Below are 22,998 nucleotides of genomic sequence, written 5' to 3' on the forward strand. Positions count from 1 at the left end.
TCAGATCAATTATCAGTTTAAATATAAGTTATTTATCAATACCAAATAAAAAAAATACTGACTCTATATTTATTAAAAATTCTACTTAACTATAAATTATTAAATTGACTGAATTAGCTTTTAATATATAATTATCATTATATTTTAAAGGTAAACATTTTCTATTTAAACAAATATTTTAATATATATAAAATATAGATTGAAAGAATTAACTAATCATAAAATCAAAACTTCTTGATTATCACCCATTGGGCAAGTCTAAATCTAAGTTAAAAAGTAAAAGCTGATTGAAATCAAATCCAATCCTTTTTTATAACTTGAGACTTTTTCATAACCTGATACATATGTCAATTTCCAGGCATTTTTTTTTTTCGGTCAAGAAAAGAAACAGGCATTTGTTGACTAACTTATTCGGGGAACTCAGGCGGGCCTATGGCTTAAAAGCAAAATTATATGATCACGATTATTATGTCAATAATAATGACAACGACAATTATAACAGTGAATAGCATTTGACCGTTCCCGACATCCAAGGTTAAATTTAAAAATAACCATAAATAAATAAATACATAGCATACAAACTTTTCTTTTCTTTTCTTTTCTTTTCTTTTTCATGTGGAATTTAGCATAAAATGCAATATACACCCGCCTTTCTAACCAATAACGCCGCAGAAAAAAGAAATAATAAAAAAAAAAACAGAAAAGGGGTAAACGTGTTTAAAATTACAACCTTGACAAAATGAAAGAATTAGACCTGTTCACTTCTAGTGTCCTCGTTGCCTACAATACGTAAACATTGCAAGAGGCAGCAGCTATTCCCAAAGGGGGGAAAACTATAAACCACTCTCCATACAGTGTCAAATTATGCAAACTCTGGACACTAATTACAGCGAAGTCATCGTAGGCCAAAAGAACAAACGCTTATACATAGGAATCCCAGGAAAATCACACTATCCAACCGATTCATGATAACTGAGGAAACGTAGATGAGGGTGCAAATGAAGCAGATAAGTCAGCGACTCCTAGAACAATTCAAATTTCTTTTTTAACATGTCCTGCTTCCATCTTGGTAATTTATAGAATGCTTCCTTTTCCATTCCAAAAATACTGTTGAATTCTTCCTCTGACAGATAGGTCTGACCAACACCCAAGCACGGAATAAAGAAATATGTTAATACCACCATAAATCATGAAACAATCATACTATGCGTACACCAAAATCAACTACCAATATAGAATATACATTAAAATACAAAATATACGTTAAAAAAGAATTAAACTACATATGTATTTATACACATACATGGTAGCTGATTTGGTGGCTGAATTTTAGTGTACACCAAGCATCTTTTGTTATGAAATTAAAAAGAAAATCATATACCAGCCTTGAGGCTCTGAAATATTATAAATGAAAGATAGACCAACCTCTCTCCGTTTAAGATCGATTCCAGACACATTTTTAGATTTTAATTCATCATAACTGAATATCCTTCGAGAGCCTTGACTATTATCCCTATCCTCCACAATTTCTAGTTTTGGGCTATCAGAGACATGTTCCACAGTTTCCTTGGCTTCTGCAGCTTCTTCTGTTTCAGAAGACGCACTTTCACTTTTAGCTTCTACAAAAGGATCGCAAACTTTATCAAGCACACACAAATGATATATGAACAAAAGTCTATTCCTTTTTTGAAAAAACAAGCATTTGACTTTGAAGATACCATGTGAGCGAGATAAAAGGCTTATAGATTTTTATTAATTTTGAGGAAAAGGCTACGGAACTATAAAGTTGGTATGCCATTTCTTTTATTGCGTCTATAAATATTGCTAGGGTTTCAAAATTTTCCTAAATAAATTTTGAAGGTGTTCCAAAATTGCTTTGCAATGTGGAGATCTTGCACAGCCAAAATACTAACACATTTATCATAATTAGAATTGAACAAATAGGATTGATATTAAAAACTACAAAAAAGACAAAAGTAAGATGGTGTTGTGAGTGGAAACAGCAAATCAGTTGGGACAATCTGCGCAAAAATATAGATAACCAGTGGTAGTATATCCAGAGCAAAATATCACAGTTGGATAATGAGAGAACTATATTTCTTACCAGTAAAGCTAGTTTGTGTAACAGGACTACCGCCTGACACAGGAGAAACATCGGGGGATTTCTTTTCAGCAGTAAGAACTGATGAAAGAGCAGCTACTGCTGCTGCTCTTTGTGATCCCTGACCTTTTCCGGATGACCTGGGGCTATTAGCAGTCTTGGCTCCAGATGAACTAAATGCTGAGTTTAAGGCAGCTAAAGCTTCTGCTCTTTGTCTTGGTCCTCCTTGGCTTAATCCGTTCAATCTATCCTGGGCCTATGAGAATGCAAAAGATTAATTCGGCCAGGGTCAGTCATGCTTGAGTAAAGGATAACCAAAGGAAAAATGAAAAACAACAAAGAAGCAATATTGAAGCCGGTGAAAAAGAAGTTGAATAGAAGATCACAACTAATGGCCAGTTTCATTAGTATAATAGCTGTGAACCTTTTTTCTTCAATCTATTCAGAAAGGAAAAAGGTGTTTAAACTTCATGAGTAAATCTTACATTTACAGAATTGCAGGGAATGTTAAAGAATTAAGAATTTATGATGATAAAAATGAAGACTAATCCTCATTTACAATCATATTAGACTCTTAGTCCTAATTAAATGAAGAAAAAAATACTAAATATAGAGAAATATTAAAGGCAATACTATGAAATGTTCTAAAATACTCTTTACTATTTTCAGATATAATTAGGATATTGTATTCCCTGATTTCTGACACAGATGTAATTACTTCTTCTTGCAACTTTATTTTAGTGCACTTCTCAGTTTAAAGAATCTAAAACATGATATAATGATAGCCAACTATCATGTCATCTTCCCAGGCAATCTCCTGATTTTAAGATGATTGAAGGAACCATACCACATTGGATGCTTTCTCAGAAGATGAACTAAATGCCGAGTTTAAGGCAGCCAAAGCTTCTGCTCTTTGTCTGGGTCCCCCTTTACTTGACGACCCATTCGACTTTTCCTGTTACCGTTATGGATTTTAACCCACAACCAAAAAATAATTAAATACAGACTGCCTTTCTCATTGATCTTGGACACTCTCTTACATTTTACAATTCAAATCAAATTACACTCAAATAGTTCAGCTTCAAATAAAGTGTAGAAAATTGTAGAACATTGAGTGGCGTTTCCAAGTACAAAATATTACACATATGAAATGTGAGAAAAATCCAGTAAAAACTATTCCCATAATTCAAATAAATGGTCTTGGTCATGGTGAGTTTAGTTTGAATTGAGTGTCCTAAATGTCATGTTATTTGGTCAAAAAGAACTTTTAAGATATAATATTATTCAAAGACAAATGAATGGAAATCAAGAAGCATCAAATGAGTTAGAATCTTCATTTTTTGGATCTATTCAAGTAAAGAGATCGCTGATACTAGAATTTCTGTTTAGCTGCTTCGTTTGATGTAAATAGAAAACTGTAAATATATTTGGTAAACTAATTTATTTTGCCTCAATCATAAACAGCTTTTGCTAATAAAAAAGAACTATACCTCCACAGCATGGCCAATCCCGAAGAGTATCGACACCTTCTTCTGGAATGAGTTCCCATGAACCTACATGTCATTAGGAAAATAAATCATGAGTAAATTGACAATTAAATTACTTGCTTCCTCAGCATGTAAGCTGGAATGTCTTCAAGATGCTAACAATTGTTTTTGGTATGCTAAATGTCTTCCTCGCAAACCTAAGCACCTAACAGTCACCTCATCATTTTTCCAATTCATCCTCCTAAATTTTATGAAACTTATGTTTGGTGACAACACAAATGAATATATTAAACAAGCCACTTGAATTAAGGTCGTTCTCAACCACCAGACAAGAAAAATTTGTGACTTTAGGGCAGAATATAAAGAGAGAGAGAGGCTGAGAGCAATTTTTTTATTTTTCTTGTATGTTTCTGTTTTCTTCTAAGAGAAACTAGGATGAGAAATATCGATGTTCCATCACATACCATAGCTTTAGCATGATCCCATGAAAAGTATGTTGTGAAAAAGCAAGGTTCATTGCCTTCTGTTACTTTATACAGTGGTACATGTGGAGATAGTCCCTCTAAAGATGCAGCCATATTTATGTATTCCTGAGGCATAATTTCTAGTGTACATCAGTTATTTTAAGTAGTAAGAGATATTGGAACAAGAGCATGAAATTATTTAATATCCTCACCTGGCCAATTTCGAACACATTTTGCTTTTCTTTTGGGTCCACAGAATGACCAACCCAAAGAAACACTTCTGCATGAGTGTCAAGTATAAGGATGTCCTCTGTCAACAAATCATCTTGAGAGAAGTTGTAAACCTCCTCAACCTGCAGAGTAAAATGTAAAAGTAGACTTAGAAGAGATAAAGAACTATGAAAAGCTGCTACTGACAAACTTCCAGTCTTCCAGATAATGAGGAAATTTAAAATAGCAAAGCTGCAGTCACAAACTCACATGTAATTTCCCTGTATATCCAAAGAAAAAAAAAAACCTGGTCAGTATATTTTCAATTATTAGTGAATAGCTCTGTTATTAGTAGCATTTACATGAAAACAAATGCTACCATTTTTAAATGACAAAGTGAACAAATGTGGATCTCTGATAACATCGTTAGTGACTTTTTTGCCAGTGTAACTTTGTTTTCCTCCAAGGGCAAACCAGAAAGCAGAGCTTTCTGTTCCTTCTCTGGCATGCTTTAAAGCAACTCCTGGCTGAACATGGACAAGCAACACACTGACTAATAATTAATATGGCAATACATTATTGTTATTGTTAATATCCGTTTAAACTACAATCAAGTCCACTTGTGTAAATAAAAAATGTAAACATAAATAAATACAAACAGTCAAACAACTGCCATCGGGTTTAAACAGAAGGATACAGTCATCACAAGCAAGTTTGAATTATCTGATCTTGAAGTAATCAAGGCTATATAAGTAGAGGTGTTAAATAAAGAATAAAGAATATAGAAATGCAAGAGATTCATGAAGGTAAATATTTAATAGACACTACACTCAAAAAATTCAAATAGTTTGAAACTTGGTTGTTATAGATTTTCATGATAGTGATTGAATAGTTTAGTAGAAGATCCACAGAGGTAATAGACCTCACCCTTAAAAAATCAGCTACTTTTGATGCTAGCTGCTGCTGCTCAAAGGAACTCTGTGTTCCTTGCCAAACAAAAATTATAGAGCCAGATTGCAGGACAAAACATTCAGTAGAATTCAATGATGCTGGCACCTGAATAAATAAGAATAATTATGGTGGACTAGAAGAGAAAGGTAAGCCCTAGCAACATACTTTTGTAGAAAAATGTAACAGTTTAATGTGTACGCACAGCATCAACTTGAACTGCCTTATTGTTATGAACAGAAGTTCCAGAAATTCGAATAAGTGCAATACTTTCTGCCATGTATGTTTCGTCTGATATTTCTTTGTCTGATATTGAACTTTTGTATCGAGAGCTTAAGCCTCCCTAAAACAGGAGAGTTAGTTAAACCAGTTAGTGTCACAAAGTTAAAACATATTTGTAGCTTGAACACAACGAAACTTTGTGCATGATACCTTAAGGACCACCATAGGTTGGAAAAGAGCAATAAACTGTGGTGACTCTTTGCCTTCGTATAGACGACCCTGCAAGAATCACTACAATTATACACAATTCCTGAGCTATATCCTGCAGCTTGACAGTTTGAATACAATACCTGAACAGGTCTGCCCTTCAATGAGTTGAACATCGTATTGGCCAATCGAGTAGCCATTGTTTGATCCTCCTGAATAGAAAATTTGTTCCAGATTAAGGCAGTCAAAACAAACGTATTCCACTCCATAAAGAGGTGTATGAAGGGAAAGAATAATTTGAGAAGAAAGAGAAGGGGGATCATTGAGAGAAAATAGAGAGAACAATTAAAAAATATCTGGGGGACAAGGGATCCTCATTAACAAAGACAGGAAAATATATAACAAAATTTATTGGAAAACAATGGCATCGATATATTTGATATCCTTAAAAAGGCAGTTCTTCACAGCAATGAGAAGTCAGAACAACAACCAATCATGCCTTGTCACAGTGAAGTCAGCTATATAGATTAAATGGTGACAGGTGACATAAACCATGTCTATCGTCAAATCACTAAAATCCAAATACTTTTTAATGGGTTCTTCTCTACTTTTCGTAATCTCTCTGTACATTTAGGTATTGAGCAATCATCTATGCAATTTACTCTCTTTACTGGGCTTTTTTTTTTCTATTATTTTTCCTAAAGGTCTTCTCCATACATGACTAAACCAAAGGTTAGTTTCTACTATAGGTACAACCTAAACTTCTGCTTTCATTCAAATGTTGAAACAAGCTTGTTTATTCCTCTCAAAGAATCCAACTTGTTTAAGAATCAAATTTTTTCATAAGTGATTCATTGAAGGGCAGACCTGTTCAGGTATTGTATTCATACTGTCAAGCTAGGGGATATAGCTCAGTAATACATTTCGGACACGACACTCATCGATACTTGTCCGACACGCATGTTTACTGTGTCCAACTGTGTTTTAATAAAAAATAAAAAATTCTTCTCCGGACACGCTTTGACACACCTAAATACCATCACATATCAGCGTGTTCAGCCTTATTCTTAATGTATTCTTGAAATGAGTTTAGAAATAATATATATTATTATTTATTAAAACAAAAGATATTTTAAATACTTTATATAATTAAAAGAAGACATTAAAAATTATTTTAATATCAATAAAATATCAAAATATCATTATAATTTATCTAAAAAATATTTTATATTTTATATATATGTCGTGTCCGCGTATCTTAAATGATTTTAAAATGTGTATCCGTGTGTCTACTATCATGTCCCGTGTCTGTGTCTGTGCAACATAGTTTATAAACATAGATCCGTAGCTTGACAATGAATTCAAGCACTATAAAAGCAAAAATAAATGTTATATAAATCAACACAAAGCATAGTTTGATCACATCTATTTAGAGTATATTTGCACCATTAGATAAAACTAAGAGCATTGTAGTCTAATAGATTTGTTCTAGATTCAATGTCAAAGATAAACACATTACATTCTCACAACATATGTTGAACTCAAATCAAAAGGACTTACCTTAATGCTGTTTTTGCCAAACCAGCAGCACAAAAAGTAGTCTTCCTTCCTCTCACCAGAGTGGTATGTGTACAGTACAATGTAGCAATCTCCACTATAGAATTTACCAATATCCTCCTTTGGCAACGGGGTCTTAGCATTCCCATCAATTCGCCATACCTGGAAAATTATAGCAGGATGACAGGTCACAATTTAGTTACCAAACCAACATTACACACACACACACACAGAGAGAGAGAGAGAGAGAGAGAGAGAGAGAGAGAGAGAGAGAGAGAGAGAGAGAGAGAGAGAGAATTTGAGAATTTTCTGATTATGATTAATTGAATCATAGCTGCACAGTTTTCAGCTTATATGCAAGTTACAGAACTATCCATAGCAAGCATTGGCGATTACACCACCTCAGCTCCACTCCACTTGAATTTAGAGTAACTACAGTTGCTCCAAACTTACTCTATCAGGAAAATTAAAAACTCACCTCCAACTTTCCACCTCCTTCGAGCAAAGGTGGAATTTCCTCATTTACTGGGGTGCTACTTTTTGCCATTCCTTTGACACCTATGCCTTGTTGTTTGAGCAAAGCTGACAGTACATAGAACACCAACTTGTCAATATGACTAGCTAGACATAGTAACAAGACAAGGTACAAGAAAGAATAAATAATGTTCACCTGCAACCTTGCCTCTTCCTTCTTCAGTACCAGCAGTAGCAGATGCTGACGGCCAAGAATCAAAGTTGGACTTAAATGAATGTGTTTCATAACCTTGAATAACCCTGGTTATCCTTGTAGATTTTGGCCTATTTTGGCTTGCAACAAACTCCTGGGGACACACAGCAGTGAAGTAATGAATCCAGTTCTAATTCACGCCTGAAAGACTAGATCTTATGTGGAAAATGGACATTACCTCAGCTGTTTGGCAAGCTGCTTTTCGTTCATCAACTTGTGTTACCCGACCAACCCAGACAAATACCTCAGCACCACAGTCCAGTAAATAACATTTGTTATTCTCCAGCAGTGATTTAGAAAGTTCACCGTCAACAGCCTTGGCCTCACCATCAATGATACTACAACGACATAACATATGGAGGTGATTTTCTATTTAATATCAAAATGAAGCAATTCCAACTATCATACCAACTATTTTGTGCTTAACAACACATGATCCCATCATCATATCCTCCTAGTTAGGAAACAGAGAACCGGAGTGAATACAACAATTGTTTTGGATGGGGAAGGGGAAAAAAAAGATAGATGGCAACAAGCACCAAAGACAAGACATCTTTATGCTTCAGATATTAGCCTATGATTTTATGTCACTTAAAACACTCACTAATGATGACCACAAAATACATAAATGCATGTCTCTTGCACAACTATATGCTACCAAAAATGGTATTCCACATGTAAAGATTTATACACATTCTATAAAGAAAAGGGATTTGGCAGCAACAACCATTTGTTCTTAAAGGGATGACGCCGTGCCTTCCTAAAATGACAAATTTTTCAATAAATATGGTGGGGACTAGCATGAGGTTCAGGAGTTGGGAGAAGGACAAAGACATACCTATAAAGTTGAGCAGGAATTGTCTCCGGAATGAGATCATCGTCACTGATTACTTTCTTTCCAATGGGAGCAAAACCACCAAAAAGAACCCAAAATTCACCTGAATCTGACTCGGTATCTAACTTGCCGTCATCTACAGGAGAGAGAGAGATCTCATATAGGTATGAACAAAAAAGTATCTTAAGAACACATTTAGAATTATATAACAGGATTTTTGACAATTGATAAATTTTCATTACCAACAATTGCCACATCACATTTCCCTTCATGATATTTTTCCTTCAAGAACTGTATAACTTCCAAGGCCTTTGCTCTTTCCTGAATGTTAGAATTTGCACCATTGAATTGATAAATCTTATTCTGACTGTCAAGGATGAACACATCATCATGATTCAATGATGACCTGGCAAAAGGCACCTGCCAAAAGAACAAATAAATAACATTTCCACCAAAGAAAACGACATTCATAAGTATAGAACACTATACCTGTCTTAATCTGACAACTCTTTTCCCTCTGCATATATACAAGCGCGTTTCAAACTTCTCTTCTTCTGGTGTTTTAAACCCAGATGCAACACCCCCTTCCAATGGTATTATACATGGCTTGAAATATGACAAGAACTTGTCAGATTCATGTCCTTGGACTTCCCTGTGCTGCACTGCTCGTCCTCCAAGAGCAGCATCAAGTTCAACAGCTTTAATGGCTGCTGTTCCAGCCTCATCCTACATGAAACGTCACATGTCAGAAAAGATTATTATTAATAAAAAAAATAAATAATAAAAGATTTCATGAATTCCCAAACAACTATGAATTATTGAATACCAGGCTCCTCCAAACAATAGATATTGAACTCATCCAAAATTCAAAATTGTGTAAGAGGAATAAAATAAAATAAATTAAATGAAACATAAAGCAACCTTTAGAAAGTTCATCGTTTAGAATTTCTAAGTAGTTACTTTTAATTTTATGTGGAAAGGAAACAAAACTAATATAAGATGAATGACACAAAAAAAACAAGATCAAGATCAACGATGACATACAACATTCAAAAGCTTGTCACCTTCACTTTAGAATGAAAATAATGCAAGATGGATGAAGATTGAAGAAAGAACTTAAGATCCTAGGTCATGATCAAGGACAGTAAATGTTCAAGCTTACCTGACTAGTATCCTTTCCAAGCCAGAAGTGTAAATCATAATAATAATTGCCTCCTTTTCCTTGCGTTGTCTGCAATACACATGATTGTAAAACCAAATCTTTTAACAAAATAGAAATAGCCGTACCTTCCATCAAATAATATAAATTAAGGCATTAAGCTAAAGGTTCTGAAGCTATATTTTCACAAAAATATGAACTGTGTCCAAAGCTTTCCCTGTTTATTATTTTGCAAACTGTGCTTTTCAGCCCATAACTGTACGTTTAAACCCGTCAGTTCATCACACTTTTGACCATCCTGAATAGAAGTATCATTTACCTACCTTTCTCTTCTGTGCCAGATTTTGAATCATAACATGCAAATGCTTATCATAATTTCTTTTACCAACTCAGTAACTTTTTTTTTTAGGGTGGGTGGTGGGTGCATACTTTGCAGAGTATTCAGCCTCTAGTATCATAATGTAGCCACATATGGAAATCACAAACATGTAAATGAATCCAAGCTAATATTGGTTCTAGGTCACACCTGCAAAATAATGTAAGAATCCCCCATGTAGAATTTCCCATATTCAGATTTGGGCAACGCAACTGGCTGAAAATTCTCAATCCTCCAAATCTCGGTCCCTCTACAACAAGTTAAGTTCAAAACTTCTCAAAGTATATAGCAACTTCAATGTACAACAATATCACATAATCCATGATCATACCTACATATTAATTACATATGTTTGATGATTTTCTACCAAGTATATTTTTGTTTTACTTCTCACCTTTAAATACTTACATTTTTTGGGTACACACTTTTCACCTTTAACTTTATTCATCTACAAATTTAACAATACGAAATTGTAGCTTCCAGAACTTATTTGTCATAAATCACTCTTTATTCAAAGGATACACTCTTTGACCCACTCCTTGGAATGCAGGATCCAAAACTTTTGTAGAGCTAGACATGGTTATAAGTTCCTTCTATAACATTCGTCTTTTTCAGCAAACCCGGTGTCAGTATTTAACTGCAAAGGTAAATTTACAAGTAAAGTAACATAGTTAAAGTTCATAATTGTGGAAAATAGCAGCAGCAACAAGCTTTCACTTTCCACAGCCAGAATATCTTTATATTTATCATTGACATTGTAGGTATACATCTTTGCTATAAATTTACTTATAATTTCATAAGTAACATTATATATGAACAATCATGAGAAGCAAAGCATCTGATACCTTTTCTGGGATAGAAAACAAACATTGGGTTAACAACATAGGAAAAATGGCTAAATCAAGGACTGGAGAACAATTTAGGTCCAATGAAATGGGTAACAACATTACAAAAATAATGTTTTTCTTCAAAAGGGAAACAAATAAAGAAAAAAAAAGGGTGCACATGGGAGGAGGGGGTGGAACCCGCTGCACAAGCATCTTGCGTTAAAGGCCACACCCAAAGAGACACATGTAGGCCGCCTAACCTGACACCTTGCGTCAGCGGCTGATAAAGAAAAAGAAAATTTTACATATCAAGAAAAATAACCATTTTTCCGTTATGTTATTTTAAATAATGAATTTTTATGTTTCATGAGAATGAAGTAGTAGATAAAACTATAACTAGAGAACATCTGTAACATTAGTAGGAACAGACAATAGAAGTATAGGTAATTAACTAATTATGGCCATATGTGTTTAAGAATATCCATAGGCCATGTCAATGTATGTTGTTGGCAACTAAGGGTGCGAGTGGTTTGCGTTTTCATTTTCTGTTTTCATTTTTAATTTTCTCTGTTTTTTGGATTTTGTGAAGGAAAAAGTGAAACAGTGAAAACAATAAAATCCTGTTTTCTATTTTCACCTCCTGTTTTCACTTTTTCCTTCACAAAATCCAGAAAACAAAAAACACTGAAAATGAAAACAAAAAATGAAAACGCAAACCAAACGGCAAACGCACCCTAAAATTCCAAAAATAAGAGTATTTTTCAAGAGATTTTAATTAGCTGCAATGAGATAAAATCATTAACAGCTTCAACTAAGAGGATCAGTATTCAAACATTTCTGATAGTAACCAAAAATAATGTGTAAACCAATTAAGTTACTTTCCTAAACCTTTCCAGTTTTACAAGCAAAATAAGAATTTTGTTTGTGACACAATTTAACACTGGCTGTCGCTCATCCTCCCGTTCCTGCCACAACTGTAGGATACTAGTTTCTAAAGTTGAATTATTCAATCCAACCAGTTCCTTTGAATTCCAGTCAACCAAGTATTTTTTAGGACAAAAGTTGGACACTTTGGCCATTCAATGGAGACTCTAGCAATTGCACTGATAATATTGTTGTCTCATTTCTCTCATTTCAGTTTTTCATGTTACCTTATTTCCCAATTGTCTTTCATAAAAAGGTTTAGCCTAAAGCTATATTAAATACTAAGAGACAACTTCTTTCAGTTGTCTAAAGTTATTTGCAAGATAGCAACAAGTGAAAACATCAGATTGGTATGTCTAAATCACACATCCATGTTGAGACAGTTGCCAGCTCAATATTTCATCAGGAGAAGATTGTGAAAATTTACACTCTCTAAAGTGCTACTCTTTTTTTTTTTTCTTGACTCCTTATTCCTCATCAACTTCAATCCAGATTAAAAAAAAAATCATATAATCATCAATATTTGGCACTCAAGTGGCAATAGTTACATTTTCCCTCTTCGTCCTTACCTCCCTCTCTCTCATGCCACATATTCCCGAGAATACCTCAAATTTGTTGCTCAAATGGAGATTACTTCTTCGCCCAATGAACCAAACATCAACAAGTTACCTGAACAACCTATCTCTACCATGTTCGAAGCTCCCCGTTTCTATAATCAGGTAGATACTCTAAGCTGAGAGCACCATTACGAGCTTAAAATGATCAAAAAATATTCCTCCTCTTTTGCTTGCTCCACCACAAAACATGTCTCAAATCCAAGTCATTAATAAACAAAGGTAAATAGTAGGGTAAAGCATACCATATTTTCAAAATCCAACATGCTATCTAAGATTATAGCTAATTAGCTATGCACTCAAAGGCAGAAAAACATGGAATAATAAGCAATAACTGATCGAAACTAAGAATCAAATATAAAATAAAAATCCAAATATTTAAAACTACAATTAAGATCTATCTCCTGTCCTAATGCTCATTCGGCCATTGCTCTCTCAAATTAAAAACAAAAAGTCAAAACTTCGAAATTATTCGAAACTTTTAAAACAAAAAGCCAAAAACGAAGCAACAAACAAACAAAAACAAAATTGCGAATTGCAAGAAAAGCATGAACATCGAAAATTCCGATCCCGAAAATCAGCCAAAAGGCATAAAGGTAACATGAACATCACAGGAAAAGATAAAAAACCATGGAAGTGGATAGAATCAGAAAACAACGAAGAACAAAGGAAAAGCAAGAGATCGTGGTGAAATTGAGCAGAGTAATGATTGAAATTGACGAATACCTGAGATCGAAGCGGTGATTATGGGGTTTGAAAAAAAAAGGAGAAGGAGAAGAAGATAGCTTGAAAAGGAAAGTGAATAATTGCGTGCCTTCTTTTCTCTCTCTAACTTTTGAGCCTTTTGAGATCTGCAATTCAGAGCGAGAGAGAATGTGTATGTGTGTTGCAGAGAAAAAGAGGGTAATCTATGAATGGATGAATTATTATTATGGCGAACGATGATGATGAATGACAAGGGTGGTGAAATGAATCAGAACGTGGAACAAAGATTATAAATAAATTAATAAAAGAAATAAAAACTAAAATAATATATATATAAGTGACCGAAAGAGAGAATGAGAAAAAGGAGTGTAATGTTTTTATGTCAAACTAAATGGATAAAAGTTCACACCAAAGATTTTTCAGATTATAAAATATATATGAGGTAATCAAAATTTTAATATAAACACTAAAAATAATTGATAAAGGACAAAATTAATCTGCCATTAAAAAAGCACCATTTTTATTAAGTTGAGTGTAGGGGTGGAAAAAGGCCAGGCGGCCTGCCAGGGCCTGCAGCCTGGCCTGTGTTTGGCCTGGCCTGGCCTGGCCTGTTATAAAATAGGTACAGGCCCAGGCTCTTTTAAAAGCCTTAATACATTAATAGGCTAGGCCCAGGCTCACTAATTAGTCTTATAGGCCTGTCAGGCCTGCCTGGGCCTGTTAAAATATAATTAAATATATAAATAATTATTTATTATTAATAAAATTATGAGATATTTTAAATTTATTATATTTTATTATAAATATTTTTGTATATTTTAAATATGTTAAAAGTTTAAAATTTTTTACAAATATTAAATATATGACATATTACATATAACTATTTTTATTAAAAAATAATTTTTTTAAATAATATTTTTATTTTTGTAAAAAAAAAATTAGCAGGCCTTTTAACAGGCTTCAGGCCAGGCCAGGCTGAATAACAGGCCAGGCCTAATACTTTATAAAGAGCCTATAACAGGCTGCAGGCCAGGCTCAGGCCAATCAACTGTATGACAGGCCAGGCCTGTTAAGAGCAAAGCCTGGCCTGGCCTGGCCTGTTTCCACCCCTAGTTGAGTGTATACATGGCTAATAAAACGGTAACTTAACATTTTTTATCATTGTTTAGAATATGATAAAAAAAATAACAAATTTTCTAATTTAAAAATAAAAAAATTATTATTAAAGGGTAGAGTATCTTTATTATGTCCTAATCCTAATTTTATAATATTCTTCAGAAGTATCAACAAGAATAAGAGATTACAGTCATAAAGTTTAAAGATTGGAAGAGAGTACCTTCAACTTCAAGAGAGAATAGCTTAAGTGACACTGGCAGATCATTCACCATTGGTGTGCGTGTACGCAAAATCCACACTATTTCGTACATCAGCAGTACCAGCAAGTGCACTGGGTCGTCCAAGTAATACCTGAGCGAGTCAGGGTCAATCCCACGAGAATTGTGGCTTGAAGCAAGCTATGGTTGTCTCGCATGTCTTAGTCAGGCGGAATCAAAAGAAGTTAACTAATAGGAATTATATGCTGGGAATAGAGTTGAAAGTCCGAGTTACTTTGTCTTTCTGAAGTAACTCTAGTAGTACTGTCTTCCTTGGTTGTGAATGATCTTCTTCTATGGCAGGCTGTAAGTGATCAAAGCCATTGGCCGTGGTCATTGATCTCCTCTGCTACAGAATGAACATGCCCGTGGCCATTGGCCGTGGTTACTCAATCTGACGAAGGGTGAAGCGCATAGCAGTCCATTCTCGTGGTGATCCTACTCAAAACGCCACAAACAAGGTCGAATATTCCGGATCAGAGAACAATGCTTCTTTGGATTCTAGACTATACCACGGAGACCCTAATCTCCCCGGAGATCAGCTGAACTGGTGTCTCGAGAAGTCCCCAACGAAATCATGAATTAACAATCTGAGAGATGTATAAACATAGGTGTTGGCTCGTGCTTTTCTTCCAAGTACTCACACGAACACAAGTAAACACAGGTGTTTGTCAGGCACGTTCGTCTTAATGTGATGAACAGAGCTAATTTGTCAGATCATCCTGCTCACCATGATGAAGATCGGAATATACATCTTAGAGATAGATCAAACACGGATCGAAGAAGAAACAATAGTACTTTTATTAATTCATGGGACTCAGCAGGGCTCCTCCCCTCAACCTAGGAGGTTTAGAAACTCATACTGAAAGTAAAAAACACAAAGTAAAAATGAAAATAGGGCTGAATGGTGTATGACGTGAAAATCATGTAAAGTACACTTTAAATACTAAACAGATGACTAGTAAGGATAAAACAGTCTATTTAGTGCTAAAATCTACTTCTGGGGCCCACTTGGTGAGTGTTTGGGCTGAACTTTGATGAGATCGACGTTCTATGGGGTCTCTTGGGCGTGGAACGCCAGCTAAGGGTTCCTCTTTGGGCCTTTGGACGCTTGACTCTACTCTTTGGGCGCTGGACACCTGGAAGGGGGTAGGAGGCTGGCGTTGGACGCCAGTTTTGGGCCTTCTAATCCGAAGCAAAGTATAAACTATTATATATTGATGGAAAGATCTAGAAGTCAGATTTTCATAGACGTTGAGAGCGCTTCATTTGGACTTCTGTAGCTCCAGAAAAGCTCTTCCGAATACATGCAGGTCAGATCTGGACAGCATCTGCAGTGCTTTCTCTATCTCTGAATCAGACTTCTGCTCCAGCTCCTCAATTTCAACCAGAAAATACCTGAAATTGCCCAAAAATACAAAACCTCGTAGTAGAATCCAAAAATGTGAATTTAACACTAAAACCTATAAAAACTCAGTAAAAACTAAACAAAAATTACTAAAAACTATATGAAAATAATGTCAAAAAGCGTATAAAATATCCGCTCATCACAACACCAAACTTAAACTGTTGCTTGTCCCCAAGCAACTAAAAGCACAGTAGGATAAAAAGAAAATTAAGATAAAATAAATTTCTAAGTTTCAAATGAAGCTTAGTTACAATCAGATGAGCGGGACTTAGTAGCTTTTTGCTTCGGAATAGTTTTGGCATCTCACTATCCATTGAAACTCAGTGATGTTGGCATCCTTAGAAACTTAGAATCCAGATGATATTATTGACTCTCTTAGTTAAGCTTATTTTGATTCTTGAACACATCTTTTTAGAGTCTTGATCGTGACCCTAAGCATCTTGTTTTCCAATAGGGATTAGTACTTTTTTCGTCCCCAAGATCTGGAGTCAAAATCAAAATCGTCCCCGGCCTTTTTTTCTTATTAAAATCATCCTCAACGTTACAAAACGTTATAAAATCGTTCTTTTCTATTTTTTTGGACCAAATTACCCTTAATTATTAATAAAAATAATATTAAAAAAAATCTCACCCCACCTACACCCAGCATCTCTTCATCTCCCCCCCCCCCCCTCACCCCAAACCCACCCCCAATTTCCCTTCCTCCTTCATCAGTTCCCACTCCCTCACCCCCTCACCATAACTTCCACCCCCTCACCCCCTCACCGTAACCCCCGCCCATGCGTCCAACCCACAACCGCCCCTGCGTCCAACCCGCCGCCGCCCCTGCCTCCAAAACTCTCCACTTGTTCCACCTTCGACTCTTGGATCAGTTTCTTCCAAAGACGTTGTCATCTCCAACAACCCTTCCATCTCCGCGCATCTATAGCTTCCAACAAAGCTCATCCACCACCACGACGCCCACAAAGTCCCCATCTTGGTGTACTTCCACGATGGAGGCTTCTTCTTTGAATCTGCCTTCAACGAGCGCCACCACAACTACTTCAACTTGTTCCTCTCCAAAGCCGAAGCAGACATCTTAGTTGTCTCTGTTGACTATAGGCTGGCACTGGAGATCCCTCTCCCTGCAGCATATCACGATTGCTGGCAAGCACCCAAATGGGTGGCTTCCAATGACTCTGATCCATGGATCCTCAACCATGGCGATTTCCAGAGAGTGTTCCTCAGTGGCGACAGCGCCTATGCTAACCTTGTTCACAACGTTGCTTTGCGTGCAGGTGCTGAGGCTCTACCTAACGCAGTCAAATTGTTGGGTGCTTTTCTCTCTCAGCCATACATCTTGAGCACAAAACCCATCGGATCTGAAGTCGTGGAAGGGCACGAGGAGAGTCCACCGTATGTGGTGTGGGGTTTGATGTATCCGAATGCGCCCGGCGGGGTGGATAACCCACTGATCAATCCCTTTGCCCCTGAGGCTCCCAGCTTGGCTACTCTCGGGTGCTCCAAGATCATAGTTTGCGTTGCTGAAAAGGATTCAATAAGGGACAGAGGAGTTTGGTACTATCAAGCTGTTAAGAACAGTGGGTGGCATGTGGGTGGGGGGGTATAGGTTTTGTTTTAATTTTTTAATTATTTTTATTATTTAATAAGGGTAATTTGGTAAAAAAATAAAATTGAAGTAGAAAATGACGATTTTATAACGTTGAGGATGATTTTAATAAAAAAAAGGTTGGGGACGATTTTGATTTTGACCCTAGACCTTGGGGACGAAAAAAGTACTTATCCCTTTCCAATATTACCACCGGATACAATAATGCCACAGACACTTTAATTGGGTGAACCTTTTCAGATTGTGACTCAGCTTTGCTAGAGTCCCTAGATAGAGGTATCCAAAGTTCTTAAGCACACTCTTTTTGCTTTGGACGACGACTTTAACCGCTCAGTCTCAAGCTTTTCACTTGAACCTTCATGCCACAAGCACATGGTTAGGGACATCTTGTTTTAGCCGCTTAGGCCAGGATTTTATTCCTTTGGACCCTCCTATCCATTGATGCTCAAAGCCTTGGGTCCTTTTATCCTTACCTTTTGGTTTAAAGGGTTACTGGCTTTTTCAATCTGCCATCTTTTTCCTGCATTTTTAGGCAATAATGGATTTTTTTGCTTTTTATATTTTTTTTTCTTTTTCGCCATTTTTTCATTCTTGCATGCATATATATATTTTTTTCTTTTGCAACATACTTTTTCTTTTTCTTTTTGCTGATTTTTCTTGCTTCAAGAATCAATTTTTAGATTTTTCAGATTATCAATAATATTTTTCCTTTTTCCTTATTCTTTCAAGAGACAATATTCTAAAATTTCAACTTCAAATATGCACTGTTTAATCATACATTCAGAAAGTAAAAGCAAATGACACCACATCAAACTAATTAAACTAATCTTATTTTAAACTTGAAATTCATGTATCTCTCAGTTCTTTTCAAATAATTTTTTTTATTTAAGCAAGGTGAGAGATATATGGAATATTTTACATCTTTAAGACATCAAATACAAATGACCATGCAACTTAGAACAAGAGAACAAATAAACAGATAGAAAACAGAAAAATAATAGGAAACGAGTAAAAGAGAACAAATCCACCCGAATGATGGTGGCCAGTGCTCCTCCTTGAGGATCCCATGTAGTGCTTGATCTCTTCTATATCACTCCTTTGTCTTTATTGAGGCGGCTGCACAGGCTCATGTGCATGCGCTCTAGTTTGCTCCATCATCTTCTTTAAATACTTAAGAGTGGTAAAAGTCACCAAGCAGAGCTTTTGCAACACCAAACTTAAGAGTTTTGTTTGCCCTTGAGCAAATATGATCAATGGGGAGGAAGAAGGTGGAGTAGGTGGAGCTTCTGTGGGACCTCTTGGTCATGAGAGGCTAGGGAATTCCATATTCCCTGCTTCTCTATATTGGCGTTTGAACGCCCAGGGGCTGCTCCCTGGCTGGCGTTCAACTTTAACACTCTTTTCGAAGTGTTCTGTTTTCACTGCTGTGAATTCTGTCTTTGAACTGATACACATGATCATGACTTTAAGACGGAAATAAAAACAAAAATGAAAATAAAATAAAATAAGGTTTAGTAAAAGTTGGGTTGCCTCCCAACAAGCGCTCTTTTAAAGTCACTAGCTTGACCTTCAGCTCCTTAAGGAGGTGAGTAAGGGCTCAGATTTTTGCCCCTTACAGTGAATTTTCTGCCTATCCTCTCATGAATGAGCTCTACATGCTCTAAAGATAGGACACGGTTCACTGTATGTGGTAGGACTGGATTCTTAGTGAAGACAACTCTCATGTCAGGTGAGAGGCCTTCAGTTGGTACTTTCTTGTCCTTCCAGCCTTTAGGTACTTTCTTTTTAGTACCTTTGTGCTTAGAGCTTGTTGAGGGCTACCCAACACCAAATTTAGAATTGATGTCTCGGGGATCTGTAAAGCTCTGCATAGAAAGAGAGGGTTGGCACACTAGGTGTTGCACAGTTGTCCCTTTCTTATTGGAGGGAGAATTAGGATTGGACATCTTAAATAAGATATAGTCCTCTCCTAATTGGAAAACCATTTCTCCCTTAGCTACATTAATCAAAGCTTTTGCAGTAGCTAAGAAGGGTCTTCCAAGGATGACACAGTCATCTTCATCTTCTCCAATGTCCAAGACAATGAAGTTTGCAGGAATGTAGTGGTTTTCAACATTAACTAAGACATCCTCTACTAAGCCGTATGGCTTCTTCATGGTCTTGTCTGCCATCTCTAAAGAGACGTGTGCAGCTTGTACCTCAAGGATTCCCAACTTCTCCATTACAGAGAGTGGCATGAGGTTGATGCTTGACCCTAGGTCACACAGAGCCTTTTCAAAGGTCATAGTGCCTATGGTGCAAGGAATCAGAAAGCGTCCACGGTCTGGAAGCTTCTGAGGTAGCTCTTGCTGAACCAAAGCATGGAGTTCTTTGGTGAGCAGTGGAGGTTCTTCCTCCAGAGGCTTTGTACCAAAAAACTTGGTATTTAGCTTCATTAGAGCTCTTAGGAAACGAGCAACTTGCTCTTCCCTAGTGTCTTCATCCTCACTTGAGGATGAGTAGTCATCAGAACTTATGCACTGCAGAAGTGCATTCAAAGGAACCTCAATTGTCTTTATGGTTTTCTTTGGTTCTGGGCTAGAGGGTTCTTGAGTGGGATTTAGGCACTCAAAGGGTGTGCTTGGGATGGCATTCAACGCCAGCTCTGTCAGCTTAGTGGGAGTTGAACGCCCTTGCCGTCCACCCTGACTAGCATTAAACGCCAGTCCCTCTAGCATTCTGGGCATTGAACGCCCAGCAGGGAGGTCCTTGCTGGCGTTCACGCCAGCTTCCCTGGGCTGGTGGGCGTTGAACGCCCAGTGAAGGCTTCTTCACTGGCGTTCAATGCCTTCCCATTCTCCTCCGATTCGGCCTCAACCTCGATGGTTATGGCCTTACACTCTTCTCTAGGATTAACCTCAGTATTACTAGGAAGAGTGTCTGGAGGGATCTCAGGGATCCTCTTGCTCAGTTGACCAACTTGTACTTCCAAGTTTCTAATGGAGGACCTTGTTTCATTAATGAAACTGTGGGTGGTCTTAGTGAGGCTGGAGAATAGAGTGGCTAAGTTAGAAAGACTTTGCTTAGAGGTCTCCATATTCCCTTGAGGAGATGGGAATGGTGGTCTGTTATGGAACCTATTCTGGTTTCTACCACCTTGGTTGTTATTGAAACCTTGCTAAGGTTTTTGTTGATCCATCCATGAGAGGTTAGGATGATTCCTCTATGAAGAATTGTAAGTGTTTCCATAGGGTTCTCCCAGGTAATCCACCTCCTCCATGGTGGGTTGATTAGGATCATAAGCTTCTTCTTCAAGAGAAGCTTCCTGATTACTGCCAGTTGCAGTTTGAATCCCAGTGAGATGTTGAGAAATCATGTTGACCTGTTGGGTCAGAAACTTATTCTGAGCCAGGATGGCACTCAGAGTCTCAACTTCATGAACTCCTTTCTTCTGAGAGGTTCCATGATTTACAGGATTCCTCTTAGAGGTGTACATGACTTGGTTGTTTGCAACCATCTCAATGAGCTCTCTTGCTTCTGCAGGCGTTTTCTTTAAGTGAAGAGATCCACCTGCAGAGCTATCCAAGAAAATCTTGGATATCTCAGACAATCCATCATAGAACATGCCTATGAGGGACCATTCTAAGAGCATGTCAGGAGGACTTCTCCTGATCAGCTGCTTGTATCTTTTCCAAGCTTCATAGAGGGATTCACCTTCTCTTTGTCTGAAGGTTTGAACTTCCACTCTAATCTTGCTCATCCTTTGAGGAGGAAAAAACTTAGCAAGAAAAGCATTAACTAGCTTTTCCCAAGAGTCAAGACTCTCTCTAGGCTGGGCATCCAACCAGAACTTAGCTCTGTCTCTTAAAGCAAAGGGGAAAAGCATCAGTTTATAGACTTCAGGATCAACTCCATTAGTCTTTACAGTATCACAGATCTGTAAGAATTCCGCTAAGAACTGATGTGGATCTTCTAGTGGAAGTCCATAGAATTTACAGTTCTGCTGCAGAAGAGAGACTAATTGAGGCTTAAACTCAAAATTGTTAGCTCCAATGGCAGGTACAGCAATGCTTCTACCATAAAAGTCAGAGGTAGGCATGGTAAAGTCACCAAGGACCTTTCTAGGCTCCTCTTGTGGTTTGGCCATGTCCCCTGTTTCTTGTTCAAAACTTTCTGAAATGTCTCTTCCAGAGTGTTGTGCTTTAGCTAGTTATAAACGCCTCCTTAAAGTCTTCTCAGGTTCAGGATCAGGAGTCAAGAGGGGTTCTTTATCCCTGTTCCTGGTTATAAACAAGAAGAAAAGCAAAGGAAGAAGAGAGACTACGCCAATAGACAAGAAGCTCTTCCTTGAAGTCAAAAGTAGAGAAAGAAGAAGAAGACAAAAAATAAAAATAAAAATAAATAAAAGAAGTAGAAGAAAAATAATACCTTGAAAATAGTAGATAAGAGTAAATAAAAGAAGATAGAATAAAAAGATGGAAAAGAAATCACAAGAAAGCTTTTTATACCACTTGGACAAAAGAGCTTCCTAGAGAAATGTGAAGAAGAAAGGAAAGAAGATAAAGAATTGTAGGCAAAGAGTCGAAGGAAGTAGAGTTGAATAAATAGAGATGAGAAGAGAAGAGGTATAAATAGAGAAAGTAAATAAGAATTAAAATATTTTTATTTTTATTTAATTAATTAATTTTCAAAAATTAAGTTATTAGTTTAAAAAAAATTTAAAATTTAAATGTTAAATTTTTGAAAATAGAAGAGAGATGAGAGAGAGGAATTTTTGAAAATTGAAAGTGATGAGAGTTAGTTAGGTGATTTTGAAAAGGAAGAGAGAGAGAAGAAGATATTATTTTCGAAAATTAAGGAAGAGAAGAGTTAGTTATGAGGTTTTGAAAAAGAAGAAAGAGAAGAATGAGATGTGATTTTCGAAAATTGCGAGAGGAAAAAATTAGTTAGGTGGTTTTGAAAAAGATGAGAGAGAAGAAGAGAGATGATTTTTGAAAATTAAGGAAGAGAAGAGTTAGTTAGGAGGTTTTGTAAAAGATGAGAGAGAAGATAAGATACTAATTAAGAAAAGATAAAAACAAAAAATGAAAATAAAAGATAAGATAAGAAAAGATTTGAATTTTAAAAATAAAATAAGATAAGAAAAGATTTAAATTTAAAATAAGATAAGAAGTAAGATAAGAAAAGATTTTGAAATTAGAAAAAGATACGATTTTGAAATTTGATTTTGAAAAAGATATGATTTTAAAATTTGAAATTTGAAAAA

The 22,998-nt window shown here is 36.2% G+C and overlaps 1 protein-coding gene and 1 pseudogene across 10 annotated transcripts; one reads left to right on the forward strand and one right to left on the reverse strand.

Moving 5' to 3' along the window:
- Positions 1-570: 570 nt before the first annotated feature.
- LOC107625425 (villin-3) lies at positions 571-13,711 on the reverse strand. Of its 10 annotated transcripts, none has more exons than XM_088506429.1 (24): positions 13,385-13,645; positions 11,139-11,400; positions 10,816-10,930; positions 10,444-10,543; positions 9,921-9,989; positions 9,248-9,484; positions 9,001-9,178; positions 8,762-8,894; positions 8,102-8,261; positions 7,867-8,017; positions 7,675-7,778; positions 7,200-7,358; positions 5,783-5,851; positions 5,643-5,711; positions 5,416-5,553; positions 5,190-5,318; positions 4,625-4,789; positions 4,265-4,405; positions 4,053-4,178; positions 3,592-3,654; positions 2,949-3,056; positions 2,105-2,357; positions 1,426-1,619; positions 571-1,136 (listed from the first exon to the last, which is right to left on the reverse strand). In XM_088506429.1, the coding sequence occupies exons 3-24, from the start codon at positions 10,869-10,871 to the stop codon at positions 1,023-1,025; spliced, it is 2,916 nt and encodes a 971-aa protein (XP_088362555.1). In that variant the 5' UTR covers positions 10,872-10,930; positions 11,139-11,400; positions 13,385-13,645; the 3' UTR covers positions 571-1,022. The 10 variants fall into 10 exon arrangements, with proteins under 10 accessions (XP_088362555.1, XP_088362556.1, XP_088362554.1 ...); XM_088506430.1 differs by having other exon boundaries at positions 11,319-11,400; positions 13,385-13,628; XM_088506428.1 differs by having other exon boundaries at positions 11,299-11,400; positions 13,385-13,623.
- Positions 13,712-16,937: 3,226 nt separating this feature from the next.
- On the forward strand, positions 16,938-17,753 carry LOC107627348 (2-hydroxyisoflavanone dehydratase pseudogene; annotated as a pseudogene).
- The last annotated feature ends 5,245 nt before the right edge of the window (positions 17,754-22,998 follow it).

Source organism: Arachis ipaensis, chromosome B2 (genome assembly GCF_059453495.1).
Source record: "Arachis ipaensis isolate K30076 ecotype BB chromosome B2, ASM5945349v1, whole genome shotgun sequence".
Lineage (NCBI taxonomy): Eukaryota > Viridiplantae > Streptophyta > Magnoliopsida > Fabales > Fabaceae > Arachis > Arachis ipaensis.

What these genes read in the sequence shown, in the direction of transcription:
- LOC107625425 (XM_088506427.1), bottom strand. Translation starts at nt 10,871, where the DNA reads ATGTCTAGCTCTACAAAAGTTTTGGATCCTGCATTCCAAGGAGTGGGT. An exon ending in GAGTTGTCAGATTAAGACAG is followed by an intron (nt 9,179 to 9,247) that starts GTATAGTGTTCT and finishes TTCTTTTGGCAG; the next exon opens with GTGCCTTTTGCCAGGTCATC. An exon ending in TCGATCTTAAACGGAGAGAG is followed by an intron (nt 1,137 to 1,425) that starts GTTGGTCTATCT and finishes GGTGTTGGTCAG; the next exon opens with ACCTATCTGTCAGAGGAAGA.